General features: G+C 37.1%; 2 protein-coding genes across 4 annotated transcripts in view; one reads left to right on the top strand and one right to left on the bottom strand.

Annotated features, from left to right (window-relative positions):
- The window catches only part of LOC140168445 (uncharacterized), a 37,445-nt gene extending 21,154 nt beyond the window's left edge, over positions 1–16,291 (top strand). For 2 of the 3 annotated variants that reach the window (XM_072191838.1, XM_072191840.1), the window contains exons 8-15: positions 4,346–4,386; positions 4,804–4,934; positions 6,241–6,465; positions 7,748–7,884; positions 8,943–9,124; positions 9,771–9,943; positions 11,402–11,503; positions 14,626–16,291. In XM_072191838.1, the coding sequence (XP_072047939.1) occupies positions 4,346–4,386; positions 4,804–4,934; positions 6,241–6,465; positions 7,748–7,884; positions 8,943–9,124; positions 9,771–9,943; positions 11,402–11,503; positions 14,626–14,771 (1,137 nt within the window). In that variant the 3' untranslated portion in view covers positions 14,772–16,291. The remainder of the gene's footprint in view (positions 1–4,345; positions 4,387–4,803; positions 4,935–6,240; positions 6,466–7,747; positions 7,885–8,942; positions 9,125–9,770; positions 9,944–11,401; positions 11,504–14,625) is intronic. The other variant, XM_072191839.1, reaches the window with a different exon arrangement.
- Positions 16,292–21,994: 5,703 nt separating this feature from the next.
- The window catches only part of LOC140168434 (uncharacterized), a 42,184-nt gene continuing 37,002 nt past the window's right edge, over positions 21,995–27,176 (bottom strand). The window contains exons 6-8 of the mRNA XM_072191826.1: positions 24,436–24,564; positions 23,300–23,497; positions 21,995–22,524 (exon numbers count right to left, since the gene is read on the bottom strand). Coding sequence (XP_072047927.1) covers positions 22,243–22,524; positions 23,300–23,497; positions 24,436–24,564 — 609 coding nt within the window. The 3' untranslated portion in view covers positions 21,995–22,242. The remainder of the gene's footprint in view (positions 22,525–23,299; positions 23,498–24,435; positions 24,565–27,176) is intronic.

Genomic DNA, 27,176 nt, shown 5'->3' with positions numbered 1-27,176 from the left:
TTCGAGTCCCGCCGGGTAGCGAGTACCGGGCAGGAATTCCATGCCCGGATACCGAAATAAAAAAATAAAAATAAAAAAAAATTCAAGATGTTTTGTATTTTTAATATGAAAATTGATACTTTGTATTCATGTCATACTCTATTAATGATTTCAAAATGCATTCAAATTCAATGCATTTTGAAATCATTAATAGACTATGACATGAATACAAATTATCAATTTTCATATTAAAATATAAAACATCTTGAAATTTTTTTTTTTTTTAGGTCAACCATGAATGATCCTAGCATTTAGGTCTAGGTCCAGGGACTACAAAACCGAAAAAAAAGAAAAAAAAAAAATTTAAAAATCCCAACCCTATCATCTACTTCTATGAAAGCATCTGGAGTACAGTTACATTTGTCATCAAGAACTCATCAGATGGTCATCATCCTTCATGGATTTTGTTATGATGATAATATAACTATGTTCAATAAATGAATGAAGGGTTGAACTTTTGTTCACAACACATAAAGTAGCTCACCTGAAATTTCCATTCGTTAAGACTACAACCTTCTTCAGCAGAACGATTCCAGTTTGTTGATCGATTTGACAACTCTCGACTTGTGACATCAGATCTGGATCGTAGACTCTTGTTAAGTTGTAGGTAGTAACTAGATATATACTTTATCTGTATGGATCCAGGGAGGTTTGTGAAACTGTGATATGGTAATCATCTTTAGGGAGACTTGCAGCATCACAGTGACTCCATGGAAACACACTGCCCAACACTGGCAGGCAGAATGCAATAATGTTGTATGTGTTCTTGCATTCATGCATTCACAATGTGGAAATCAAAGATGTGTATGCTGTTAGATTCTGTGGAATAATGCTATTCCATTTAAAATCCCCACTACCCCTGTGGAAGATTTTGGAAATATCTGCCACAGTGGGAGTATGTTTTTCAAATCTAATTAGTTAGGGTTAATCATTTTGAAACCCATACTCCCCCTGTATAATGGCTTTACCTATATCTTCCAGAACGGGGGTGAGTTTTTCAAATGGAAGTTACCCAACTGCCTATTCTATTTGAAACACATACTCCCTCTGTGGCAGATATTTCCAAAATCTTCCACAGGGGTAGTGTGGATTCTAAATGGAATAGCCCAATAATACTCTGTATTGTGTGTTGATGTGATATTGGCATGGTAACACAGCCAGGTACATGATTGGATAAAATGCTGTAAAACAATCAAACAAGTCTAATCTCCAATAGCACTGTGTCTCCAATAGCAAGTTGTTGACATACATGATGACAAAGACCATTTATGAAAACTTTTGTAAAATATTTCTTCAAATTGTCAAGAGTAAGTTTGATTCACAAATAGAGTGTTTACGGTATTTTAAACCAAATATGGCCTGGCATTCATTAAATCAGTTATATTGTGTAGTTGTATCTAGTGGTTCATCTATTCCATACCAAGTTTAGTTAGAATTTTGCTGTATTGCATGAAAGCGCATATTTTAGGAGGAACTTACCTTTCTTTAAAGTCTTCCGTTATGCTATTTATCTGAATATCTACAATTATATTCTTCTTAGAAACAGTATATTCTGATAATTCTTTTGACAGTTTGGAAGTTAAGTAGAACTTGATGATGAATTGCAGCTAATGTGAACTAAAAACAGTTGCATTTCTACTTCATACTTTCTTGTAATTCCCATTACTGAATAGGCAGCTCTTTGGGTGTATGCAGCAATAATCTGTACACTGTAGTGATAGTTAATTGACTGAGTAGCTTGTAGTCCATCTCCATTTCTATATCATTATGTAGTTATAGTGACTTACACATGTATCTTGCTTAAGTATTAGTCAGTTATGTTAACAGAAGGAAAAACTTAATTTGTTGGCAGAATGCAACACTGTCGTAAGTGATATTTTTGGCAAAATTGAGATTTTGGTGAAATTTGAAACATGGTAATACACATTTTAATTCACATTGTAGCTTCAAAATAAAATATAGTAACATTTTATTGTTGCCTGCAACACTGTCATAAGTACCACTTACAGTGTTGCAGGGAAAATGCTTTCTACACTTTTCATAGAATGCAACACTGACATAAGTGGCACATACATCAGTGTTGCATTCTAAACTTGATTTGCATAGAATGCAACATTGACATTACATGTGTGTGTTGTATTCTACACTTGATTTGCATAGAATGCAACATTGACATAACATAAGTGTGTGTTGCATTCTATAAGAATCAAGTGTAGAATGCAACACAGACATAAGTGCCATTTAATGCAGTGTTACATTCACTGCAAGAATGGCTAATGCACTTACAACATCTAAATTAGTAAGTTCTTTATTTGATTAGAACCAAATTAACAGCATTTATATGATTAGAAAAATATTCGTAAAACAGACAATTGCTTCGCCTGTAAAGTCATAAAAAATGCACTTTCGACTTATGTCAGTGTTGTATTCTACTGACGAATTGAAGTCAACTTAAAGGAAATACATCCAAGGTTAAGTATTGGAATAATTCTGGCATAATCGTCAATCTGTATTCTTAACAGAATAAATACATTATAACACATTTGTTATGAGGGATTTCTGGAGTTGCGTTAATAAATTCAGGTAGTGGATATTTGTATTCAATTTTAGATTTGGTGTGAAGAAGTTGACAACTTTTAACCAGCCATAGGTCATTTGATAACAATATGAACTGGGTATAATGATGTTTATTCATATGTATATGTTGTTACAGTGTATGAGCCTGACCACCTGAGATGGGGTGTTTGGTACCAGTTGGGGGAAGGGGCAAAGTTGTACTGCTACTAAAGATAGTTGACATCATGGGGTACACAAAAATGCATGATAGCAATTGAACTGGAGTAGTTTTTGGCAGGAAAAGGTCATCAACTTTTGCACCATAACACCTTAAACTTGCTCTAGTCATAAGGATTCAAAAAACTACCTATGGTAAAAGTGCAGCATTGCTTCCCCATGTGGTACCTCCCAGCTCCCCCTGCTCATCCACTAATACCTCTGATGACAGAGGTCAGACCCCCCACACACACACAGAATCAAGGGGTGTGCTTCAACATCTTGTTTGACATCATATGCACCTGTTACCACAATAAGCACTACACACATAATCTTTTGTAATGCTTATACTATAAGCTGCAGATTATCAGCCAAATAATGCATAACCCTATACCAGGCCTTCTCAACTGGAGGGCCATCTTGTGGCGCTTGGAGTTAATCAAGTGGTGCCACAGTGGCGCATGGTAAATTTACTAATTTTTGTCACATACATTTTTAACAAAAAAGGGGTGAAAATACCACATCTGAGCCTCAGTTAGAAAGCCCTAAAATCTCAGAGCTTCCGGGGGCGCTGCCCCCTGGACCCCCCGCGGCCGACACTTTTTCACTGGACCCATTCAGGGCAGGGCCGGATTTACCATAGGGCCAGATGGGCCTGGGCCCAGGACCCCAAATTTTGAGGGCCCCCAAAATTGCCATGTGCAGTGTGCATCTTCCATTTAAGTCAAAAATCACCATGTTTTGGGCCAAAATAGCCTACAAATATTGCAAAATTTTGCAGCTTCTCGCGCAATAGCCTTTTTATATAGCAAAATTAGGGCTAAAATAGCTTAAAATGGAAATGTTTTCGTGCGCTTACTGCGCAAATGTCATAGTAAAATCCAAACCTTGCCACTTGAGTGCATGCACATGCCTTCCTTACGGTGCGTATGGGGCCTCCAAATTTTGGTCTGGCCCAGGGCCCCTAAAAAGGTAAATCCGGCCCTGATCCAGGGGCCATAAGGCCGCCCCTAGACCCCACCCGCTACGGTGTTCGGTCGCGCACGCTCTCCGTAGCAAAATCCTCCCTTAACCATGTTAACGTGTTGGCACTTCATGATCACTAAAATTTCCCAGTTGGCGCTTCAAATAAACTAGTTGAGAAGGCCTGCCCTATACTCAAATGTGTGAAGTAAATAACCAGCTCTCATTTTATCTTTATGCATGTATGTGGTCATTGTTCATTCTATTAATGGCTTAGTAATGTTTATTGTGTTTTGAGTTTCTTATTCACAGTGAGTACGATTCCATTCTCTTCTGATAGTGATAGTAAATGTGGTTGTACACATATTTTACTTAATTTTCAGTACTCACATCCCAATTACCAACCACCAATTCCAAAATTAAACAGCTCTTACTGAAATTAAGAAGGGCAATACACAAAAATTGTTGAAATGCCTTTGTATAAAAACACTGCTAGATTAGTTGATGCAACTTTATGTCCAAGCTAAGTGCCCAACATTAACTGGATAGTTTTAATGTTTCATTATTGCAGTCTGCAGGAGCTCAGCAACATTCGCCATCGCCAGCCCAAAGGTAGGTTTTCAAATGAGAGACAAGTGATTTATAAACTTTGTGTGCAAATGCTTACACCTAGCCAGCAATTGAGTTGTTACTTAGCTTGTGTTTTGTGTCACTCTCAAGATTATATACAGCAAACTGGGTGTAATATCCCAGCAAACACAAAAATGTTTTTAAAACATTATAAACATGTTTTGGTTTTGGAATTACTCTACTTAGTTTTAACTATACTTAGTTCCCAAGAACTATACTTAGTTCTTAGAATGATTAAAGATTAAAATTTTGGTCATGTTTTGGTTTGGTCAAAATGTTTTAATAACATTTAAATGTCAGTTTATATAAGGTTATGAAACATTTTCAATGTGAAAAAACACCACATCCTAAATAAATTAAGCGATTTCCTGCCATGCGTTATTTCTTATGCTCCTATAGTTCTCAGCCCATGGCATCACCAGTGAGTTACCTACACCCATCACCATCACCACAGCATCCAGTGCCATCACCAGTAAGCAGTAGGGGCCCAGCTAGTGTCCCATCACCTGCTGGAGGCCTCAACACACCAGGTAGGTCACACTCAAATCATTCTCTCAATTACTTTGGCAAGATGTGCTTAAGACAGCGTTCAAGTCTTTATACCATTAGGGGGCCAAAAGTGTGAAAAGTATTTAGGAGTGAAAACAGTGATAACGTTTATGTTCATATTTAGGGTAAAATTATGTGTAGATTCATTTTTTAGAACTAAAAACTTGGCATCTCATGTTGTTTTTGAGAAAAGAGAAAAAAATTGATTTGGGGTCCTTTTTTTGCTAAAAATGGGCATTTTTGATGACAATTTTTTCACAGTAGATTTCAAACCATTAAATAGTGTTTATTTTATGATTTAAATTATTAGACTCAGTACACCGGACGATCTTACCGTTTCTTGATTAAGATCGCTCCGGTTATGAGTCTATAAAACATTTCTGTTTTGGACTAGACAAAGGTATGTTTATTCCATTAAAACAATCACTTAAGTATAACTTGTTTAATATTTTCATAATGTTTACCCAAAATTTGGAGTCTCTGTAACAAATGATTCCCGAAAATTGGCCACTTATGGTAAAATTTTGGTTTCTGACATTCATAAAATTTAATTGGAAGATGCTGGTATTAAATTTAAACTAACTACTTTCATCATATTTGAGGTTATCAACTAAAATGTGTCCCCTACCCCCTTAATTTTTGCAGGCGTGTAAAAAGTATTAATATTTGGCAAAAAAAATCAAAACTCAAAAACCAAACAAGCTTTTGAGATAAAAAATGCAAACTCGTTGTGCCCAAAATAGTTGCTAATAACAAGTTTATCTTCAATTTTGCCTGAATGGTACTATATTTTTTGAGTTTTGATTTTTTTGCCAATCCTAATTTATAATATTGGGGCGTTATTTGCTGGCATTTTAGCATAGACAAGCATAGGAAAAACAAAGTAAAGCAGATTTTTCATTTCTGATTACAGATTCATAATCTGCATAAAATTTCACCCTAGAAAAAGTTCCTTTGACCATAATATCAGTAACTGAATTTTCAACTCATTTTGGCCCCCAAATGGTACCAAGATCTTGAACACTGTTAGTGTGAATTGCATATTCACTAGGGGCATGTCACCTTACCAGGGTCCACACATGATCGGTAATTGCCGCGATATGCCGTAAATGACATTGCAAAATCTGGAATTGAACTGGAAGTCATTGATCCTAGACGCTCCCTATTTAAAAAATGTCACTCCCCCCGGGGTGTTTAATGGAGTAATTACGGTATTGCTTTAAATTTGTAACTGCAATGAATGAATATCTACCCAAACTGACTTTATCATTATCTTCCTATGCACAGGCAACCCCAGTTCAGTAGGACCAGGATCTGTTGGAGGTCCTGGCAGCGTAGGTCCTAGTTCAGTTGGTCCAGGATCAGTTGGTCCAGTGCCAAGCCCACAGAGTAGAAGTCGTACACCACAGTCCCAGTCTGCAGAGGACCAGGCTTACTATGAGAAGTGGAAGCAGTTATCTGTCTATCAGGAACCATTACAAAGAATGATTAATAAGGCTAGCAGAGAGGGAGGTTAGCATGCATGCATTACAGTGGTCTTACGCTTGTGTAAATTAACTTACGTGCGCCCAACTCACACCTTATGCAAACCACATCAAGCATAGGTACTGCACTAGACTGCCCTATTTTTTGCTGAGATAGAATAAAGGGTGTTGCAGTATCCTTTACAACCGAATAATGTGTTCTTGGCCGTAAAATGTTTGAATAATGGGTTTAGTTACCCATTGCCTATATTTTTACTGTATCAGGCACTATTAGGTACAATGGATACTGCAAGACCCTTTATTTCATAAAGAGAGATTTTGACTAGCCTGGTACCATGGTTTAAGTATATAGAGCACGTAGTGTGATGGACTTGAAACTCCGTTCGTCGACGTGAGGACAGCGACGTCACACTTGGAACATGTGGACGTAGGTGGCAGCAGCATTTTTCTTTAATTAGCATAAGTCTCCACAGCACTACGCATATTTTTTTAGGTAGCTTTTAGTACTATCGTGGTGGCAGCAGCATTTTTCTTTACTTTTCCAATATGGCCCCGCCCATGAATCAATTTGACGCAATCGTACGCCATGTCAGCGCATGGTAATACAGAGGGGAAGCCAACGCTGTCGCCACCTTTTTGTATTGCGCTAGTATATGAGTTGCAACGGCCTGCTGGTACATTGGATCTCCACTAGCTACCATAATTGTTTTGATTGTCAGGCTAGGTAACATTTTTCATTCCAATTTTGATATAAAATTGGATCGATTGAGCCCATATTTATTGGTCGAGCTACGAGTTTTAAAATATTGGACGAGATGTAGTCGGGTCCTACAATCATCGTCAAAATGTGTTGGGACGCTTACGGAAAACGTACACTATATTATGGCCTTATTTCCAATATTTTTGATGTGATGAAATGGCGGTTTCTTTGGTGTCAAGCCTAAACCTTTTCCTAACGCCCCAACTGTCTCCCTTCCCCACCAATCAATGTTGGGTGCCACTAGGCACGCTTGACCAAAAAGTAGGATTTAACATTGATTGAGGGGAGTGGGGCTTATTTACATTACCTATCAAAACTGTAGCAAGACTTGTGGCTAGCATTGTAGATATACCGCTCTACAACAATTCTTAAACATTGCGTGACACAGATTTGAGGAAATTAAATGTTAATTACCGGCCACTTGTTTAAGGACCAGATGGATTTTCTAGAAATGGATGTGTTGCCCATTTACATCCCTGGGCACACACTTACATTGTTGGGTGATCTGTCAGTGATTTAACTATTTCATATAAAATTCATCTCCATCCAGATAACACCAAGGATGTATCTCTCAACAAGATGAAGAATTTGCTAGAGATTCTGTGCAACCCCAACAAGAAAGTCAATCTGAGCATGTTATTGAGATGTGAGCAGGTGCTAGTCAAGATGGACTTCAACAAACAACCTGTAAGTACATGGTGCATGGCATTGTTAGGTGAACAAAAAAAACAACCCAGATTTTGCATTTTGAAAATTTATGTTTTTTACTTGTTGCTAAAATAGTGTAAAAGCAGCCGTTTAAGGGGTCCAAAATTTATTTATTTTTGACTGAAAATTTTTCAAAATAATTCAGAACATTTTCAAAATATGTTTGCAAAAAAATCATACAATTTGTGCCAAATTTTCAAGCTTTCAGTGATATTTTAGGGTAATTTTAGCCTTCAGAAAAGAAAAAAATCCAGACCGACTGACCCTACTTGACAAGTCCATCCACCCGTAAAATTATCATTTCATTATCATCATCTGCCAGTAACCCCAACAAGACAATCAATGAACATGCTATTGTGATGTAATTGTAAGGACAGGTGCTGGTTAAGATGGACTTGATGCTATACTCTATAGTGTATAATAAGATTCTTGTTTACACAGTGTCATTCACTAGCTATATACATCTTCATCTTTCTCTTGTTTCATTACCAATTTCATTTGTTTGGAAGTTTGATGAACTGTTCAATATCTTCTGGTAATGTGGACAGTGTCTTCATTATCTAGATAATTTGGACAGTTCAACAAACTTTGAACAATGGAAATATTTGTTTGTATCTAGAAACACTAACTACATTATGTGGCAAACTTGAGATATGTTCAACGCATAGTGCTCCTGGAGAACAACCTAACACTAGTGCTATGACAGTTTGTGCAGCATTCATATTATGTGACTGGATAGATCAGAAGGTGTAAATTCAGCTTAATGCGTCACTTTCTACATTGTTGCTGAATTCACCCTCTTGCCCCCACCCCAAAAAAAAACCCGGATTTGTACCACATGTAATAAGTCACTGGAAATTTGATCATCATTGTCAATGTAACTGTTAATTTAATAACCAGCAATGAAAATATACATTTGAAACACTGAATATTTGTGTGTAAATTGTGGCTATGTTTTGAGAAGGGACATCCACTTATTCTCAGTGCTGACTGCCTTCTTTCTTACATGTGATATTGTATATTTTGACCATTTACAGACTCCTAGTGGGAGCGCTAGCAGTACAGTAGCTACCACAACAGCTCTTTCTAGTAAACCACAGAACATGTGTCAGCCATTACTAGATGCAGTAGCAGCACATAGCAAGTCACCTGTACTCAACCATACATTACATAGGACGTTTGGTCCTGCTTTAAGTGCATTACATGGGTCTCCTATTCCGTAAGTTTGGCTTATTTGTTCACTGGGAAATTGTAACAGAGTTATGTGTGTTGCATGTATGTATCAACCACTTTGGATTTGTCTCTTCAATTTAACTTGCATGTATAAAAGGTATCATAAAATGGGTTTGATATAAGGCTGAAATGACTTTTGTCCACCAATTTTGATATCTGATATTGATTGTATAATATCAGCCGATATCCAATCCAATATTTTATTCAGGTATGAAAAGTGGCTATAAAAAAATTTGAATTTTCTCCAAAACTGACATTTTTTGAGAATGTTTTTTCCTTCAGCTAATAATGAGTGTCTATAAAACCATGTCAGTAGACCCTTGCATGTAAAAAGACCATTTTCAACATTAAAATCCTCACTGTTGTTGCCTGTTCAAAGAAAATTTACCAATGTTGCATATGTCATGCCGATCCAATATCCAGGTCTGATTATTTGGTTTGGCCTTAGTTTGATACAAATTTGCACATGAAGGAACTGAAATTTGGTATCAGCAATACTCCTTAAATAGTTTCTAAAGATTCCTGGTGATTGCTAATGAACTGTTTCCTAATTTTGATACAAAGTTTTTTATCTTTCTGCATATCTTATCCAACCAACTCTTACACTAGTCACTTGTTATCATTTGATACAGGTTCCCCCACCCACCAGCCAAGAAACGTAAGCTTGATACAGAGACCAGTTCTGGTGGAGGTGTACCTAATATTGTACAGGGTGAAGTGGCTAGGTTACCGACAAAATTTAGGGTGAGCTTGGACCCAGCACACCACAGTGGGGGCAAAGACATACATCTCATATGCAAATTAGGTAAGTCTATTTTTTGTAATCAAGTAGATTGGGTAAAGACAATCAAAGTTATTCTGTGATGTATCTATCAGGAGGCATTTGAGGAGTGGCAAGCATAAGATATTTATGGTGTGTATCCTTTTGTCCTGGGGTTCTAAGTAGGGTACACACAAGGAATATTTATAGAGGAGTGCGGGTACAAATTCTTTCACTTACCCACTGCAACAATTTGCGCCTGGAAATTTGCAGTATTTTTGCTCATGATCAAGCAAAATGTTGGCGATAAATGAGCCCAAAAGAAGATACTCTCCACAGTTTGCTACTAGATAAACTAAACTGGCCTGCCTGGTAAGACCTGTCTGGAGGTAGAGTCTTTGTAAACAATGCATATTTCATCATCTTGACAACCACAAAGGAAGATTTCAGACATCCAAAGGAAGATGTCAGGATAGTCAGTATTTTCAGAAGTCCAGTCGTAGATGAGAATCAAGCCTGAGACTTAAAGAAATTGATCCAGTGTGACAAATTTGCTGAATGCTAACCCTAACTGTTATACTAATCCTAACCCTACTATGCTCTTATCTAATCCTAACCCTACTATGCTCTTACCTAATCCTAACCCTACTATGCTCTTACCTAATCCTAACCCTACTATGCTCTTACCTAATCCTAACCCTACTATGCTCTTACCTAATCCTAACCCTACTATGCTCTTACCTAATCCTAACCCTACTATGCTCTTACCTAATCCTAACCCTACTATGCTCTTACCTAATCCTAACCCTACTATGCTCTTACCTAATCCTAACCCTACTATGCTCTTACCTAATCCTAACCCTACTATGCTCTTACCTAATCCTAACCCTACTATGCTCTTACCTAATCCTAACCCTACTATGCTCTTACCTAATCCTAACCCTACTATGCTCTTACCTAATCCTAACCCTACTATGCTCTTACCTAATCCTAACCCTAGTTTGAGAGTGGTGCCCCGTATTCTGCAATTACGCAATCACAAAATTCTTTGTGATTTGTATCATCTGAAATCAATGCATAGATAGGAAACTCTGCAACAAATAGTGTCAACAATTCAGTGAATCAAGTCTGCAGTCAAGTTGCTACCAAAATTGTTTTTCTCAATTTTTGCTGGCAAGCATATGGTGCATTGTGCTATCACACCTCATAAATATTCATGAACCAATCATGTCAATTATTAATCACCCATATTATTTCCCTCGGGGAATAGTTTTGATTATATACCTCAAAATATACAGATTCCTGTCATTGTTTGGTTAAAAGTAGGGGCTTGGTTTTCACTATGCCCTGTAGTTCATAGAATTTTATACAAAATAAACTATTCCCAGGGCATGGCACCAAAATGGTGCCCTACATTCTCATCTGCCCACTGGCAACAGTTTTTTAAAATTTACTATCTTCTCGTGACAGACATTTTGATAGATATATTTGTATATTTTGCAGAGGACAAGCGATTACCAAGTGTTCCACCAATAGCCTTGACTGTCCCAGAGAAGTATCCAGAAGTGAGTCCACAGTATGATGCATCAAGTACACAGGATTATGGTGAGAAATGCTGCTTATAAATATAGCACAATTATAGTGCAAATTTCAATTGAATGAACACAGCCTGACATAGCGTGACGATTTTTTTGCGTACACTGCGTGATGAAGTGCATGAAGTGAATCCAACCATGCCAACGCACTCGTGATTGGTTAGTATTGTATCCAAGTTCGTGCGTATGCGTTGTAGCTTGAAATATGCGAAATACGATTGCGGTTTGATTGAATACAGCTGTTGAATGCTGTGGTCATTCAATTGAAATTCTTAGTATAGTAATGTCTTACTCTAGGAGGTTCCAGAAACTCTTGAAACATTCTGAATGAGCAAGCAAGTGTAGCAATTGACAAAACTCAAGCCCAGATTTGATAAACCATCACTCATCGTGCTCATTTTAGCAATCTTGACATTGTCAAAACCATAGAAGATATTTGGATGGTGAGTCTACAAGCATGTTTTTTTTTTTTTTTTCAAATGGGAAATTATGAGATCTTAAATTGTGATTACATGTCAACTAAATAGAATTAAAAAATATTGGCAAGGCAGAGCCTATCGATATCCCTCAAAATAAATAGCAAGAAACATAAAATCCAAAGTGCTAAATATATGGGACAACAAAAGGGTAGCTCAATATATATACATCTCTCATCAAGGTCACCCAGGTCATGATTATGCTACCAAAATGTGGATTCTTACACATGAAAATTTCTTATACAAATCAGCTTATTTGCATAAGAAGCTATAAGTAGGGATGACCAATGAACCATCAACTTGATTAGAACACTCCCATAGACATGCAGGGAGCTCAACTGTGCACTGCTTGCACATACATTTCTAAATTGATCTCATTCTTTTATTTTTCAATATTTTTCTGTAAAATTTGGGAAGTTACTGCCAATTATATTTTGTAACTATCTTGCAAATTACAGCAACATAACTTATTTTGTTTTTCTGTAAGTGCGAGTCAAAATTGGTCCATCGCCACAGTGCGCTAAATTGCCAGTGGCTGAGTTTAGCACTGCTCAAGAATGGCACAAAATATTCAAATCAGTAAGATCAGGTGAAAAATGTGGCCTACTGAGCTGTAATTTGGCAGAGTTGCCAGTAATACCTCTATCATACCCTCTGTAAAAAGGTTAAAAAATTGAACAAGTAGATCTCGAGTTACAAATTAAATCACCAGCTTCCCTTTGGAATTTTTATCATGTTAAGAAGACACCTTTCTGAACATAAATGTGAAGTTTCGTGCTCATTCGATGTATTGTTCACCTGATCTTAACCCTAAACGTTTTCTTATATTTAGGCCTATAATATCTACAACTTGCTGCTGGCTATACCTTGTTTAGGACTTTCAAAAGAAGTACCTGAATGTGCAACCATAACTGTTTCAAAATAGCCCGCGATAGTCATGCAGGTAACTCTGAGGTCAAGCATTGAATTGGTTTGAACAAAGATACTCATAATGTATTGAGTGCTACTTTGGTTTGAATGAGGAATACTACAGGAATACACATGAGCATGATGAGGATAATCTCTATTGTTGTGAATGAGTCAATGACCTTCAAAACTTAAGATTTTGTTTACATACACCTACTAATTGGTCATATTAAACCCAATAACATTGAAATTCTTGGTTGTGAAAAAAAGTTCACCTACTTAGTGCAATTTTGATTTTGTGCCATATCGGCTATCTTGGATGATTTTTGGCAAATGTCCTCTAAATGCATGATTTCAATGCCTTGGTTTGAAAAAATAAGTTATGCCAGTGACTAGTTAAGTGCCATTTCATAAGAAACCCCTTTGATACTTTCACAATATGCTTGTTTCATGTTTGCAAATATGTTAAAATAAAGAAATATATAAAGGTAAATATATGCTTATGCCAATTTTGCTCCCAACTGCTATTTTTGGACCTTGTCATTTTATTTCGTTCCAATGACCGGTCAGAATGGGAAACTTTGATAATTCATAATTGAAAAGTTTTTGACCGATTTTGACCATTTAACCACCAAAATACTTCTGTTGATTAGTTCTACTCAGAAAACAATCTTTTGTAGCAATAGGGTCAACATGAAATTTTGATGGTTATCCCTACTATAAGGATTGTCTTTTATAAGAGCAATTTCAAAATGAACATTTTCACATATAATTCAATGGGCAAGTGAGTGCTGCTTCATGGGTTCATTTGGGCCAAATTTCATGTAGGGAAGTATACCTCTGGTTCAATATCAATATAGGGCAATGCTCTACTAATACTCTAATGGTATTAAAAGCACTATAAACACCTGTGAAGATCACACGGCTGGATTATAAAGAGATCAATATAAAAGCGGGCCAGATAAAAGAGTTGGGACTGTAAATATGTAGAGAGCTCTATTATATCAAGAACCAGGGGGTAATTTTATCTCAAGTTGTATATCACCCACGTACAAGGACTTTCAAAAAGTACCCTCTTCGAGTAACATCTATGTGATTATGGTACCCTTTTTCGAATTTTTGCTGCTTTGGATACCCTAAGGTGATATATTCATGTAACACGCCCCGGCCGTGGAAAAAGACCCTTCTTACTTGTTTTTTTGTAAGCGGGTGATAATCAACTTGAAATACAAGTCCTCCCGGATCAAGGTATAGTGCTTAATGTTAAACAACAAGAAAAGCCAGCAAGTCTCTGTATATTATTACCGTAACCACCCGGGTATAAGCCCACCTTCAGGTATAAGCCCACCCCCTATTTTTCAAAACATTCTGGGAACAAGGGTGCACTCAGCTATAAGCCCAGTACTAAATTTTGGCCAAGTTCTTAAATCAAATCAATGCTTTTCTCTCACATTTAAGAACAAATATAAAAAATATTAGTTGATAATTAACATTCCACACTTCGAATTTTAAGAAATTGACATAAATGATAGAAATTACTGGTACATTGGGCATATACAAATGGGGATGATTTTTCTTATTTCTAAATTCAAGTACTAGCCCCTCCCCGGTTATAAGCCCACCCCCATTTTTGAAGTGAAATCTGCCATCTAGGGGGGTGGGCTTATACCTGAGTGGTTACGGTACTAGCCAATTGACAATGTTTAAGTGTGGCACGAAGTGTAAATGATTGTGAATGTTTGTTTTGCAGCTCAAACCCCTTTCCTGACATCAGTGCACAGGATTCTGACATCACAGATGATGAGGCTACCGGACAAATTCTCTCTGACGCAAGCCTTGGATACATGGGAAATGAGTATAAGGAAAGCCTGTATCAATCTTGTTACTGTCAACTAAAGGCATAAACACAGAAATAAATAAAAGTAAATGTCCAAATTGTTCAGATATTTACTGTGTGTAAACGAGTGCAAAAGCAGAAATGATAAATAATCATGCTGATTGGCATGACAACATGCATTCAATCAATCTCTGTGATGACAATCATAGAGAGTGTAGAAGACTTGATCACCATCGCATACTCGGAACTTTGAATAAATGGGAAATTTACTAATATTGTAATTCAGTGTCTTAGATGAGAATACCTGATGAATAAATTGTCTGTAACTCGCCTTGGTTTAGTAATGACAATTAGAAAAGCATGCATTTATCATGGTACTGAAAACTTTTTATACCGTGATAAAAATAAGGATTTAGCGTACAATATTATCATAAATGATCATGTAAGGCAAGGATGGGCAACCTAGACTGCTAGTAATTTTCATGTGGCCTGTGAGACCATCTAAAAATAAATGAATAATGTTTTAATACTATTTTCTTTATCCTACATAAAGCAAGGTCGACTCAGTTTCTGGCCCCACAACTTGTGTAAGGAATCCTAGCTTTGATTCCTAGAGTACATCACCCTTTGTTTCCTTGGGTACACCCTTTGTCTACCTAAGGACGAGCCTGCTAGAAGCTATGCTCTTTATATATCTCCTCATGGCAAAAGGATCCCTGGACACCGACGGTATGATGAAGGCATGATTAAAACAGAACAGATAGTTGCAATTGCCACAGATCGTTGTGCATTGAGAAATGTGGTCATCTGCTCCGCCCGCAGCCAAGGATGATGATGATGATCCATGGGTTAGGGTGCCTTGGCTTTGGGGTCAAAGGTTGTCTAGGGGTCATTTGATGTCGTTACTAGTTCTGGGTTCACAAATGTTATTAGATCAAACATCTGGTTAGGTGCGCCTCAAGACATTTATTGGCCTTGTATGTGTGTGTACATGTCCATGGACACAAAGAAAAAATTTTGGGAATTGCTCCAGAAGTAAATGATTTCAAAAGAATACTATTGGCAAACCCCCATTCTGAGTTTCAGTTTGAGTATTTATCATTGCAGAGGATCCCAAACTAGTTTAAGAAATGTGTCACCAATGCAAGAATCATGTGTAGGGAGGGAGCAATTGGAGATAACCAGTATGAGCCCTGATGGGTATCAATCATTATTATTTATATCAGGCTTTTGAGCGATACAATAAAACTGTATATTGTACAATATTTGCAAAATACCCGGATGCAATACAATATTTTTTTAAATATTGTACGAGTATCTCGAATGCGTCGCGCGTTACCATGGTGATAGCACCAACACGCGTCATGATACAACAGCACAACAATACAGACACTGTATAACAGCTCACAGGAGATTTCGTACTGTATAAACAAGTAAAATCACACTAATTCGCGGCAATTCATTCATTCATCAATTCTGGATGATGATGATAACCTTAGGAAATAATCCACATCTACAAATAAACCTATATATAATTATTCCGATATTGTCTTTGGAGAGTAAAGAGCAGAAAACAAGAATGTCAAAAGGTATTTAAGCTTACATTGGTTAAATCCGGTGGCTATCCGGTCCGCATAGCAAAAGCCTGATATAAATAATAATAATAATATTGAAAGGCTTATTTTCGTGTGATACAAGAATATATTGCACTCGATAGAAAAATATTCTTGTATCACACTCAAAGCCATTCAATATTATATAATTATTTTTGATGTGCTCAAGCAAAATCAGTCGGGAAATCAGAAATATTGATTTTCAGATTGTTATTTCCAAATAAAGGAAATAATTTCTTTTGTTGCCTATTGTTTTGTATTCATATCTTTGGAACTAAATATTCAATTTCAATGGGTTTCCGGCAAAATGTAGCTTTACAAATGATTGATGCAAATATATAACAAACTGAAAATTAAATATGCCTGAATTCAGACTGATTGTGCTTGCTCACACCACATTTGTGAATTGGGGGGGGCTCTTATATGCTTGTATGTGTTGTCATCATCAAGCAAGCCCTCAAATTTCACACCCTAAACACTGACATGGAGCAGGTGAAAATACCAACCCTAATCACTGAGCAGCTTGTGGTAAAAATGCTGCAAAAAAAACCAGCCTTTATGAAATAGCTACCCTATTCGCGGTCCCCACGAACTGCGACTATGCGTGAAAAAAGTACCCTTTCCCATGGATTTCTTCTCGGTGATGACAACACATATGTATTGAGTGCCCACCCGGGTTGTGAATACTGCTATTTAGGCTTTTTGCCTTTCAAATATTGATAACCCCACCTTTTTTGACTACCCAGAACTATCAATACATGTATGTGGTAACTTATTCCCGTGAGACCCATGTATCTGAAATATGTACATATTATGTGAGGCACAAATAAATACAAAATGCATGAGAAACTTGAAGCATTGTCTAGTATTTTATTGCACAGAACAGCCAAAGCACACTTGTAAGAAAAATACAATTTAGTAAAAGAAAGGCAGAAATTACCATCAGTCTACAACTAGAGTTTACAAACTTAAGCTCATTGTTTTGTTGATAGGTCCGACATAAACAAACATAGATCACCGAGTTGGAGCTAGTACATTGCTTTGATATTTAATGGTGTGCAGTGCTAAAGTCCATTGTAATTTAAAATGAAATTGTAAAAATTACACAAAAGTGTTAACTACCAAATATATAACTTTATTTATTTTTCAATTTATACATCATTTTACTTTGCTTCTATAATTTCCAAAAGATCATTTTTAGAATACATACTTTATGAAAAATAATTGTTACATCTTAACAAAGTTATGTCAAAATATTTTCAGCTTTTTTCTATGCAAATATGTTTATAATTTACCCTACTTACACCAAAATTACCAAGTATGATTACCCTTACATGTACCAAACATGTTATAAGGTTTGTTTTTAATGAATCTATCACTTTATAATCACAGAATAAACATGTCTACTGATCTACTACATTGACATGGGTTTAACCCCATGAGAACTACCTGCCTATTGGTCAATAAGAAGTTTTTATTATTAATTGGCCCAATCAGCAACATTGTTAGAATAATTTCACCACACAAAAAAAAATTGGGGTGAATTATTTGCAAAGCTCTATTCTGATTGGTGATTAAAGTGAAGATATCACGTAATTGACCAATCAGAGGTAATGTTAGATCGGTAGGTAGTGCTCAAGGAACTCAATGTCATTCAAAAGGTACCAGAAGTCAAATTTATAACCATTGTACATGTACTTGTTATGTAATTAGCCTTAATTTGCATTTTGTTTTTATTTATATGTAATATCTATGATATATTTGCAGGGTCTCATACACAATATTTTAAAAACAAACTTGCTTGGGTGCAAATTATGATTGCTTTATTTTTTTTTGCTGTTACAAGTAGTCATCCAACATTGTGGCAGCATAGACCGCGAAGACATGGATGGTCATCTGGATTGTAATTCAATAGAAATCTCACATTATGCTGAGACCATGTATCTCGTGCTCGCACCTGTTGGATTAGCGTGTTTGAAAGAAGCAAAATTCAAGCTAAGTACCTACTTTTTGTCTCTGACACAGTTACAACTGCAATATAAATGTAAATTCTGTTATTGCAAAACAATTCTAGTTGAAGCAATGAAAACTGCTTATTTAACATAATTTTAAGTTAATTAAATAAATACATCTATTTAACTAACAATATCATGTTGCCCAAATTATGTAAAAAATATGTGATGTGGAGGTCAAAGGTCAATATTAATTGTCAAAATAGAAAATTGGTTTTCAATTTGCCATTACATTGAACTACTTGAGACCTTCATTCAGAAGCACAGGTGAAAAACTATTAGTTATCCTCTGAGGTGTTATTGACCTTTGACCCCATAAAATTCCATGCCCAAATCCGCCTGGTTTTGATATACCACGTCACATATGCAGTCACAACCTACTATGAATCCGTACTAGGTAGTGTGCATGTACAATATACACAAAGTATCTAGTATCACAAAGCTGCTACCTCTGATGTTTTGCACTAAAATGCTTAAAGCCATATTATAACATTTTTAAACAAAATAGATTAGCATTTCTTTGCTATAAAATGTTAGCTTTTACTGTCAGATATATCCCTTTTATTTTTGAGCCGAACAACTACGGCAAAGCAAAGAAAATTGGAATTTACTACCAGCGCACATGTATGCCAATACGTACCACTCCTTCGGTTATGTTATGGTACGACCCTTTGTTGTGTATATCACCGTCCCATACGCCGTGTAATGCACGTACTGTGTGTTATGAACATCGTGTATACGTTCGACTAATAATTCCATCGTAATAATAAAGCGCCGAATCCGGCGTTTTATTCGAAATCTCAGATTTTGACAAAACTACAGCACCTAGAGTCGTGATTTTTGCAGGGTATATTGGTTTAATAAAGTACAATTTAATCGTGTAAAAAAAGAATTTGAAAAATTCAGTGAGGGCGTCCTCCTCAGCAAATGTTATAATATGGCTTTAATGGAATGATTTAAAAGCCCAACTCCCTCTCTGCTTTTTGCCTAAGTGGAAGGAAAGAAGGAAGATGAAGCAAAGTTGTTTACCCGCCCGGGATTTGACCCACTGACCCCGCAGGTGCCAACCATTAGAACGGGTATAGCAAGCCAAGCATGTGACCGTGGCCCGACCAATGGTTTTGTGCCCATATGTAGTTTGGATCATGTGGTATGCAGTCACTAATTTGTGCTGTATGATCTAGTAGCGTTAGGGTTAGCCCTAATGCCCCAGTTCCTTTTTGGCAAGGGGGAAGGAAGGAACGAAGGAAAGAAGAAGAGAAAACTTTTTTTCTCGGGTGCGGTTTTGAACCCCCAAACCCTCGGGTGCCAAGCAATTTTTGGCGGGCCGAGAGGGGGGGGCAAGCGATTTTTGGCGAGCCGTTTGGAAATTTTACCCCCCCCCGGGGGGCTCATAATTATTGCACAGCCCCTTATAATCCTCACTGACATTATTTGGGGAATTCCCAACATCAAAACATGTTTTTACGAATCAGTACCAGTAAAAGGGGGTATTTCAGTGTTGCAAACAGTCAAAATCATGGGTCTTTCTTGTTTCGGGTTGAAAATGAATATCACATGGAAAAAAATTAGAAATGTAAGAATGAGCAATTCGGGGGTCTTTTACAGCTGAAATGATCAAAATTGGAGGTCTTTCGGCATCAGTTTTGGTCAAGTTCAGGGGTCTTTCAGAGCTGTTCGGTCCAAAAACAGGGGTATTTCCAGGGGAGCATACCTGTATGGTCATGCATTTATGTTAAGTGCCTTCTCCCCCACCCCCGAATATCATGATTGCAATTAAGTGCTATTGCAGCTATTTTACTCTCTTTTTTAAAGCCATATTATAACCCTCAATATTTTTCAAAATTCTGTTTTTTTACATGATTGTTATATACTTTAGTAAACTAACGTACCCTGCAAAAATCAAGACCTGAGGTGCTGTAGCTTTGTCAAAATCAAAGATTTTGAATAAACCGCAGGAATAGTTGTTTTATTATTATGGTGGAAATATTAGTCAATTGCGTACACGATGACTGCAGAACACAGTACGTTACATGGCGTGTGGGCAGTCGTGACGTATCAAAAGAACCGGCACGACTTGTGTTCGAATGAGTGGCTCCCATTGGCGACATATGAGCTGGTATTAAATTGTGATTTTCTTTGTATTGCCACATCCGTTTGGGCCCAAATTAAAAGAGGACATATCTGACAGTGAAAACCAACATTCTTAGTCAGTGGGAGTGGTCTAGTTCAGTATACACATTTTGATTGGACAATCGCAAGATTTCGGTGCCGTTTATCAGGCCGTGAGCGACCCCACGTCATCATGCGTCTTGATAATGCCTTACACGCTTGTAGAGGTGCGGCGTATGTATCGCGATGTATGCGTGAGACTAGTGCGGAATACGCGACGCGCTAGCAGTACGCGCAACAGAATACGTGAAGTTGTAAACAAGTTTCGTTCATTTTATAATGAGGGAGTTTTATGACGGTAACTTAGTTTTTGCTTTAAAAAATAGTTTACAGTTATTAAAATAATATTTAACTGACTAAGAATGAGAATAAGCGATAGGAATTTTATTTTGCCTATCCTCTACCTATGATGAGGCGACAGGCAGGTCCAATATTTTTATCGTAGTGGATACGGCTGCGCCGGCATCCACTACTCAAAATATTGGACCTGCCTGTAAATCTATCACATGGTAGAGGATAGGCAAAATAAAAATTCCTATCGTTATTCTCTAATTTATACCCAAAAAAAACAATTTTATTTCTTATGGAAATGTTATAATATGGCTTTAAATGGAATGTTGACAAATCAGGTGAGGAACCAGTGTTGGTGTTCCAAACCCTGGTCAATGAGAATAACAAAAAGGGCTGTTAACAAAATATTTTTCCATCCTTTTTCGATTTGCCTGAAAATATTTTAGGTGGCAGTTACCCCCCCCTCCGTTACACCCTGATATTGTTTTCACTGATGTGTATTAAGAAGGCAATTTTGTTTTGGTTTTTCAGCCCAGGCAAATTACTGGATCAGGTGATGATCCAAATCTGATAACATGAAACTGGATCTGGTACTGCCTATCCCATAATGCATTGCAGACTCCAATTATTCAAATTTCTAACTGAAAACTGACAGTGACATATTGGATTTTATTTTAGTTTTTGGCCAGAATTCAACTATCTAATTGTGAAATCATAATTGTGGATCAAAAAATATGAGTAATTAAGTTTACTAGGAGATAACCCGTCTTTCGCGGTTCGTAAATGCATAGTTTCGATTTGATTGGAAAAGTTTTACATGAAATCTTTTTGACCGTTGGAGGATTAAATTGATGAAGGCATTGGAGTAACCCTCCCGTAGAGAATAAAAGTGGTCTGTATAACAGTGACTTAAAAAAAAGACTACTATTAACTGAATCTCCTCCCCGTAGGATACAGCAAAAGAATCCCATTGTAGGATTATACTGACTGTAGGACTACTTTTTACCCACCCCACTCTTGTAGGACTACATGTACACAATTAAAAAACAAAAAGCCACATCCGGTATTTTGTTACCAGATTGGTATGTACCAGATCAGGTAATTTGCCGGACTGTTTTTTCAAGTTCCAAATTGACAATTCCCAACATCTGTTCTTCCAATGCTTATTATTTAATTGTTTTAGCATTATCCAAATTCCTATATTTTCATGGTTATTTTGGCAATTGATTTCATTTTTGTTTTATACCCTTTTGTATTTTATTCATGGGTTACTCTTTCATGTAATTTTTTACGCGAAAATAGGGTTAAGGTTAGAATTAGGGTTAGTTTAGGATTAGGGTTGGGATTAGGGGTAGTATTAGGGTTAGGATTAGGGTTAGGATTAGGGTTTGGATTAGCTTACACGAAATAAGTACATGAAGGATCAACCTATTCATGTGACCTTAATTCCTCCTCTCTTTACGATAACGTTTCTTGTCACCCCTCTTTTGTTTTGCTTTTGCCATATCTTCAAGAAACCGTTGCTTTCTATCATCCTTATTCCTTCCTAATTTTTCTTTCCTTTGTTTATTTCTTTCTTTTCCTCTTTGTGGCCTCCTGTCTCTTCCTTTATCTCCCGTAGGTCTTGACAGTGGTTTGGCGTCTTTGGCCGCATCTCCCATCATCATGCATTGTCCTCTCTGAGTAGCAGAATCTTCTGGTGGTGGTGGTGTGCTTTTTGGTTCCTGCAATATAAATTAATTGTGTTCAGAAATTATTATCAAAAACACTTTGTGGTCAATTGTTAGATATTAATGACCTCTTTGTGTTTGTGTTTTTACAAATAATAAAATGTGATTGGATCACACACATTGCGTAGATTGTATACCTGGTCCCTGCACTCCGTGCATTCGCGGGTATTCATGCTCGTCGAAAATTTAGCGAAATAAGGGGTGTTTTCAGATGAACAAACGCGATTCGCGAAACACACAAATAAAGGGGTGTTTTTTCAAACAACGTGTTCGCGAAATTGAAAAAAAGGTATTTTCATCGAGCAGCCTACGCGTTTCTGCCAGAAAAGGGTATATTAGAAATATCGTTCAAGCGTTTTAGCAAAAATAGGGTATTATCGAAGGGCAAATCGCGAAATCGCTAAAAAAGGGTGTATTTCCCTAAAAACTTCGGGAAATGAGATGCAAAAGGGGGTGTTTTTAAAGTTCACCGACAAGCATGAATACCCCGGATGCACAGAGTGCGGGAACCGGGATTGTATATTTATGATGTTATGAATGTTATGCAATATTTTAACTTCTAATTTATTAAGGTGAACCTACCATCCCAGAATGATACATTGTGAGAAAATTCCCATTTGACAACAGTGCTTAAAAGCACTGACATGTTGTCAAATGGGAATATCCCCATTTTCAAATGTTTCATACTTTAAAACTCATGTGTATCACCATTCTACACAATCTATAGACACATAGCTGTCCATTTCTATACTTGGCTATTCATACTTACCGTTGGGCATACTGGATCACCAGTAACCTCATATTCATCTAGTTCCATACCATGTAATAATCCATACTCATACTGTCCTTCTTTTTCAACATCTGACTCTGGTGCTTGTAACGCCTTTCTGATCATGAAATCTTTTATTTTTCCTTTGTCAAAGGATGGAAGAAGTAACTTACAGCCCCAAGATAAAACAGCAAATAACTGCAAAAGAAAATGGCATTTGAAGTATATTGTCAAGAATAGAGATCACCGAAGATATCAGTATAACCATCAAGTTGTGTACTAATGCCATTCACCCTGATCAAAAATTCAATAATGGCGACATACTCACAACGTTTCTAACGCCAAGTTAACGCCGACTTTTATCTCAATTTTACTACTTTGCATGTAGATTTTTTGTTTAAAAAGTAAACAGGCATTTAAAATAGAATATAATGAATTATAATCTTAGGTTTGATAAAAAAATACTGGATGACAGAAGGCGTAAATAGTCGTAATCGAATTCAACAGAGTCGAATTCGTTCGGGCGCATAGTGTAAACATCCACTAAAAACCACAAACACAAATTAATTTATGCTAATCCTCTGTGTTAATCGAATTTGATGTCGAATTTGAATTCGAGTTTTCTCTAGTCTAAACGGGGTCTAAGTTATCATCATGAAAACTAAATTTTAAAATGAACAAAACTTTAAAATAAATAAAACTTGCATTTGTAGTTGCCTGAACTGTGATCATGTTTGTGTCTTTATTAAGCTACTTGCAGTTCCGCCATTATGCACTATGTGCGGGAGAGCCTCGAACTGGCAGCATACATGAAAGGAAGAATTATGTAACCTTACACAGAACGTTATGACTAGTTCAATTCCCATTCATGTATGCTGCCAGTTCGAGGCTCTCCCTTTATAGTGCATAATGGCGGAACTGCAAGTAGCGAATGCTCTACAACGCGCTACATACACATGCTTCTACAAGTCTGTTCCATAACAAGCGTTTGTTAATCGTCATAAACTAAGAATATACCTTTTACTCTTTGTAATTTATAAAGTGTTTGTTTAAAATAATATTTTCCCTGAATCCAACCAGCCCATTGTTTTTTGATTTTGTGTTACCCAACAAAAAGTGGAGTGATATAGACTTACATATCCTTGTGGTAGGTTTTCGTAGGGTGTGATGATATGTTTGTTGAGGCAGTGATGGGCAATGGTTCTTAGTTCATTGACTTGTGTATCATCTGCACAAGGACTATACAGGAACACTATAGCACCATGCTGAAATACAACAATAATATCACATTAATTTATTATTTCAACATGCACAATAAAGCAGGCCCAAGAGGAGTCCAGGAGGATGCGAGTTCTTAAGGGCAATGTCGGGGAATAAAGTTCATGACGTCACAGGTCGATGGGACATGATGCAGTCATGTCTACAGTAGAATTCATCTCGACCTTTGCAGGACTTAACCCCATTAAAAGCTATTAAACCAAGATAACACTCATTGAAACAGCTCAACTGATTAAATCGGATCTTCTCTGGCTGTGCACATGTGACTGTTTCATGTGCGATATCGCAATAAAGTTTGCGTATTATAGCTTCAGTTGGGTAACCGATTATAAAGGAAACGAAAGGAAACAATGGTATGTGTACTTTTGTTCACGAAATGAGACAATGGCGTGCTTTTTGTAAATCAGCATTCTTGAAAATGAGCAACATAATGATTGTTGACTTAACACGGTTTGGAAATAATTTCTTCATATTTTTGGTGTTATCTGTCGTTTACATATCCTTCCTAAAACACAAAAGTACGACCCTCTCCAAACACCTAAATTAGCTAAAATTTAGGACATGTTACAAAACTATGTTGTCTAGAATTTTAGAAGAGTACTTTTAATATTGGCCAGTTATTTTTCACACAGCGATGTTAACTAGGCAATGTACTATTACCTATAACATTAACTAAAACACCAAAGTACGAATATTTCCAAACATCTAAATTAGCTAAAAATTTAGGACATGTTAAAAACTATATTTTCTAGAACTTTAGAAGAGTACTTTTAATATTGGCGGTTATTTTTCACACAGCGGCGTTAACTAGTCATATCCCCATACTTTTAATGTAGGGCTATTTGTAGAGGTCACGCGTCAATGGGAAAGAGCACTGTGTATTGTGTATAGGAAAACGGACAGTAACTGCAGTATGAAGAGATGAGGTCCGACCAACAGCCATTTTGTTCATTATAATGAATGGTTCATGTTCTAACTAATTCCAGCGGACGGTCTGTGGCTAGTAAGGAATCGTCTTTGACCATGCGCAGATCTGGCTGGTCAGGAAGATATTTAATATCCCGAATTTATAATACCGTATGCCTACCCGTTTGATCATATAACCGAGAATGTATATGTGTAGGGGAGACCGGGGCGTGTCCGCCCTATTTTCTTCAATCTCGCCTAGAGAGGGCAATTCTCATGTTAGAAGGCTATAGTTTTTACATTTTTAAGCTGTATACTGTAGCTAAATACTACCACATTTGTAAGGACATTGAGCTTTCAGTAACGGCAGGAGAAGGAAAATAAAATCACGATGACAGGCGGACTTGCCCGTGCTGGGGCAAGTCCGCCTCTATGGTGGGGTAAGTTCACCCAGATAAAAAGAAAAGGTTATAATATTGGAAAACAATTATAAATTTAATGCAAACGTTTAGTAAAGGGTATATTAGGCACTCACTCTCTTCCATAGAGTCTACTAAATTTAATGAGGGGTATAATGTAAGCTAATAAATGTAGGGGACCAAAATGAGCAAAACCTTTATTTACAACTTCGACATTTATGGTTTTAGAGCATAAACGGTGGTATGAGTAATACTGATACCACTTAACTTTAAAAAATATGCTTGCATGTAGTTTTACCCTTTTTAAAGGTATTATTATCAATATTTTGCATAATACGCCGATGGGGCGAAGTCTGCCTGGGGAAAACACAGGCGGACTTGCCCTTCACATACAGAGGCGGACTTGCCCCAACGGTATTTTTTTTTCTTTACTTTGTGTTATGCCTACTGAACAAAATATGTCGATCTTTTAATTGCATAATATGTTGGGCAAAACGTTCACCTTCTAAATGAATCTAAGAACCAAAACCGTCTCTGCAAGGTCTTTTGACGATAATTACTCTGGCGATATGTGTCGGACTGTCTTGTTTTCTTGGGTACTTAGCTATGACGTGTGCCAGCTTATTACATCATCATTGTACTTTTCCCGCAGTCACGAGATCAGAAACATGGGGTGGGCGGACTTGCCCCGGTCTCCCCTACATAGTGTGTGGATCACAAGAAAAATAATCTTCTACGGGCTTCAGCTACTAAAGCATGTCGGGAAGGATATTGACCTATGTCAGTTTAATCATGTTAGAGATGAGGTCCGACCAATGCTTGTTTCATACTTTTGTCGCTGAGCGGTGTGACGCACGCGCATTGCAGACAAACGGACACAATCGAAGCTTGTCATTGGTTAATACGTTGCCGTAGCAGCAAGCAGCATGGAAGTATGACGGGGCATTGTGGCTCACGTCACTGTGTGGGATCATGCGTGACAGGCGATTCCCGATATTGGTAAGTTCCCTGAGGAGTCTGGCCCAAGCTGCTTTGAAAGAGAGATGGGCACTCTGGTCTGTCAAAACAGGTTTGTCTACTTTACCTTTTTACCCTTGTACCAAATACCCAATCAAAGTACTGTTGCAATTTGCTGTGGGCCCTGTAGACTTGCACAAAGTCAGCAAGACAAAATGCTTCAACATCAATCCTTTTCAAAAATGAATACAAGTCAGTGATTGATAATTATAAGTGATTGATAATAATGAAATAAAAATAGGGATGGCGGTCCCAGA

The sequence above is a fragment of the Amphiura filiformis genome, chromosome 13 (genome assembly GCF_039555335.1).
Source record: "Amphiura filiformis chromosome 13, Afil_fr2py, whole genome shotgun sequence".
In the NCBI taxonomy this organism is placed as follows: domain Eukaryota; kingdom Metazoa; phylum Echinodermata; class Ophiuroidea; order Amphilepidida; family Amphiuridae; genus Amphiura; species Amphiura filiformis.
This window is presented reverse-complemented; position numbering and strand designations above follow the sequence as displayed.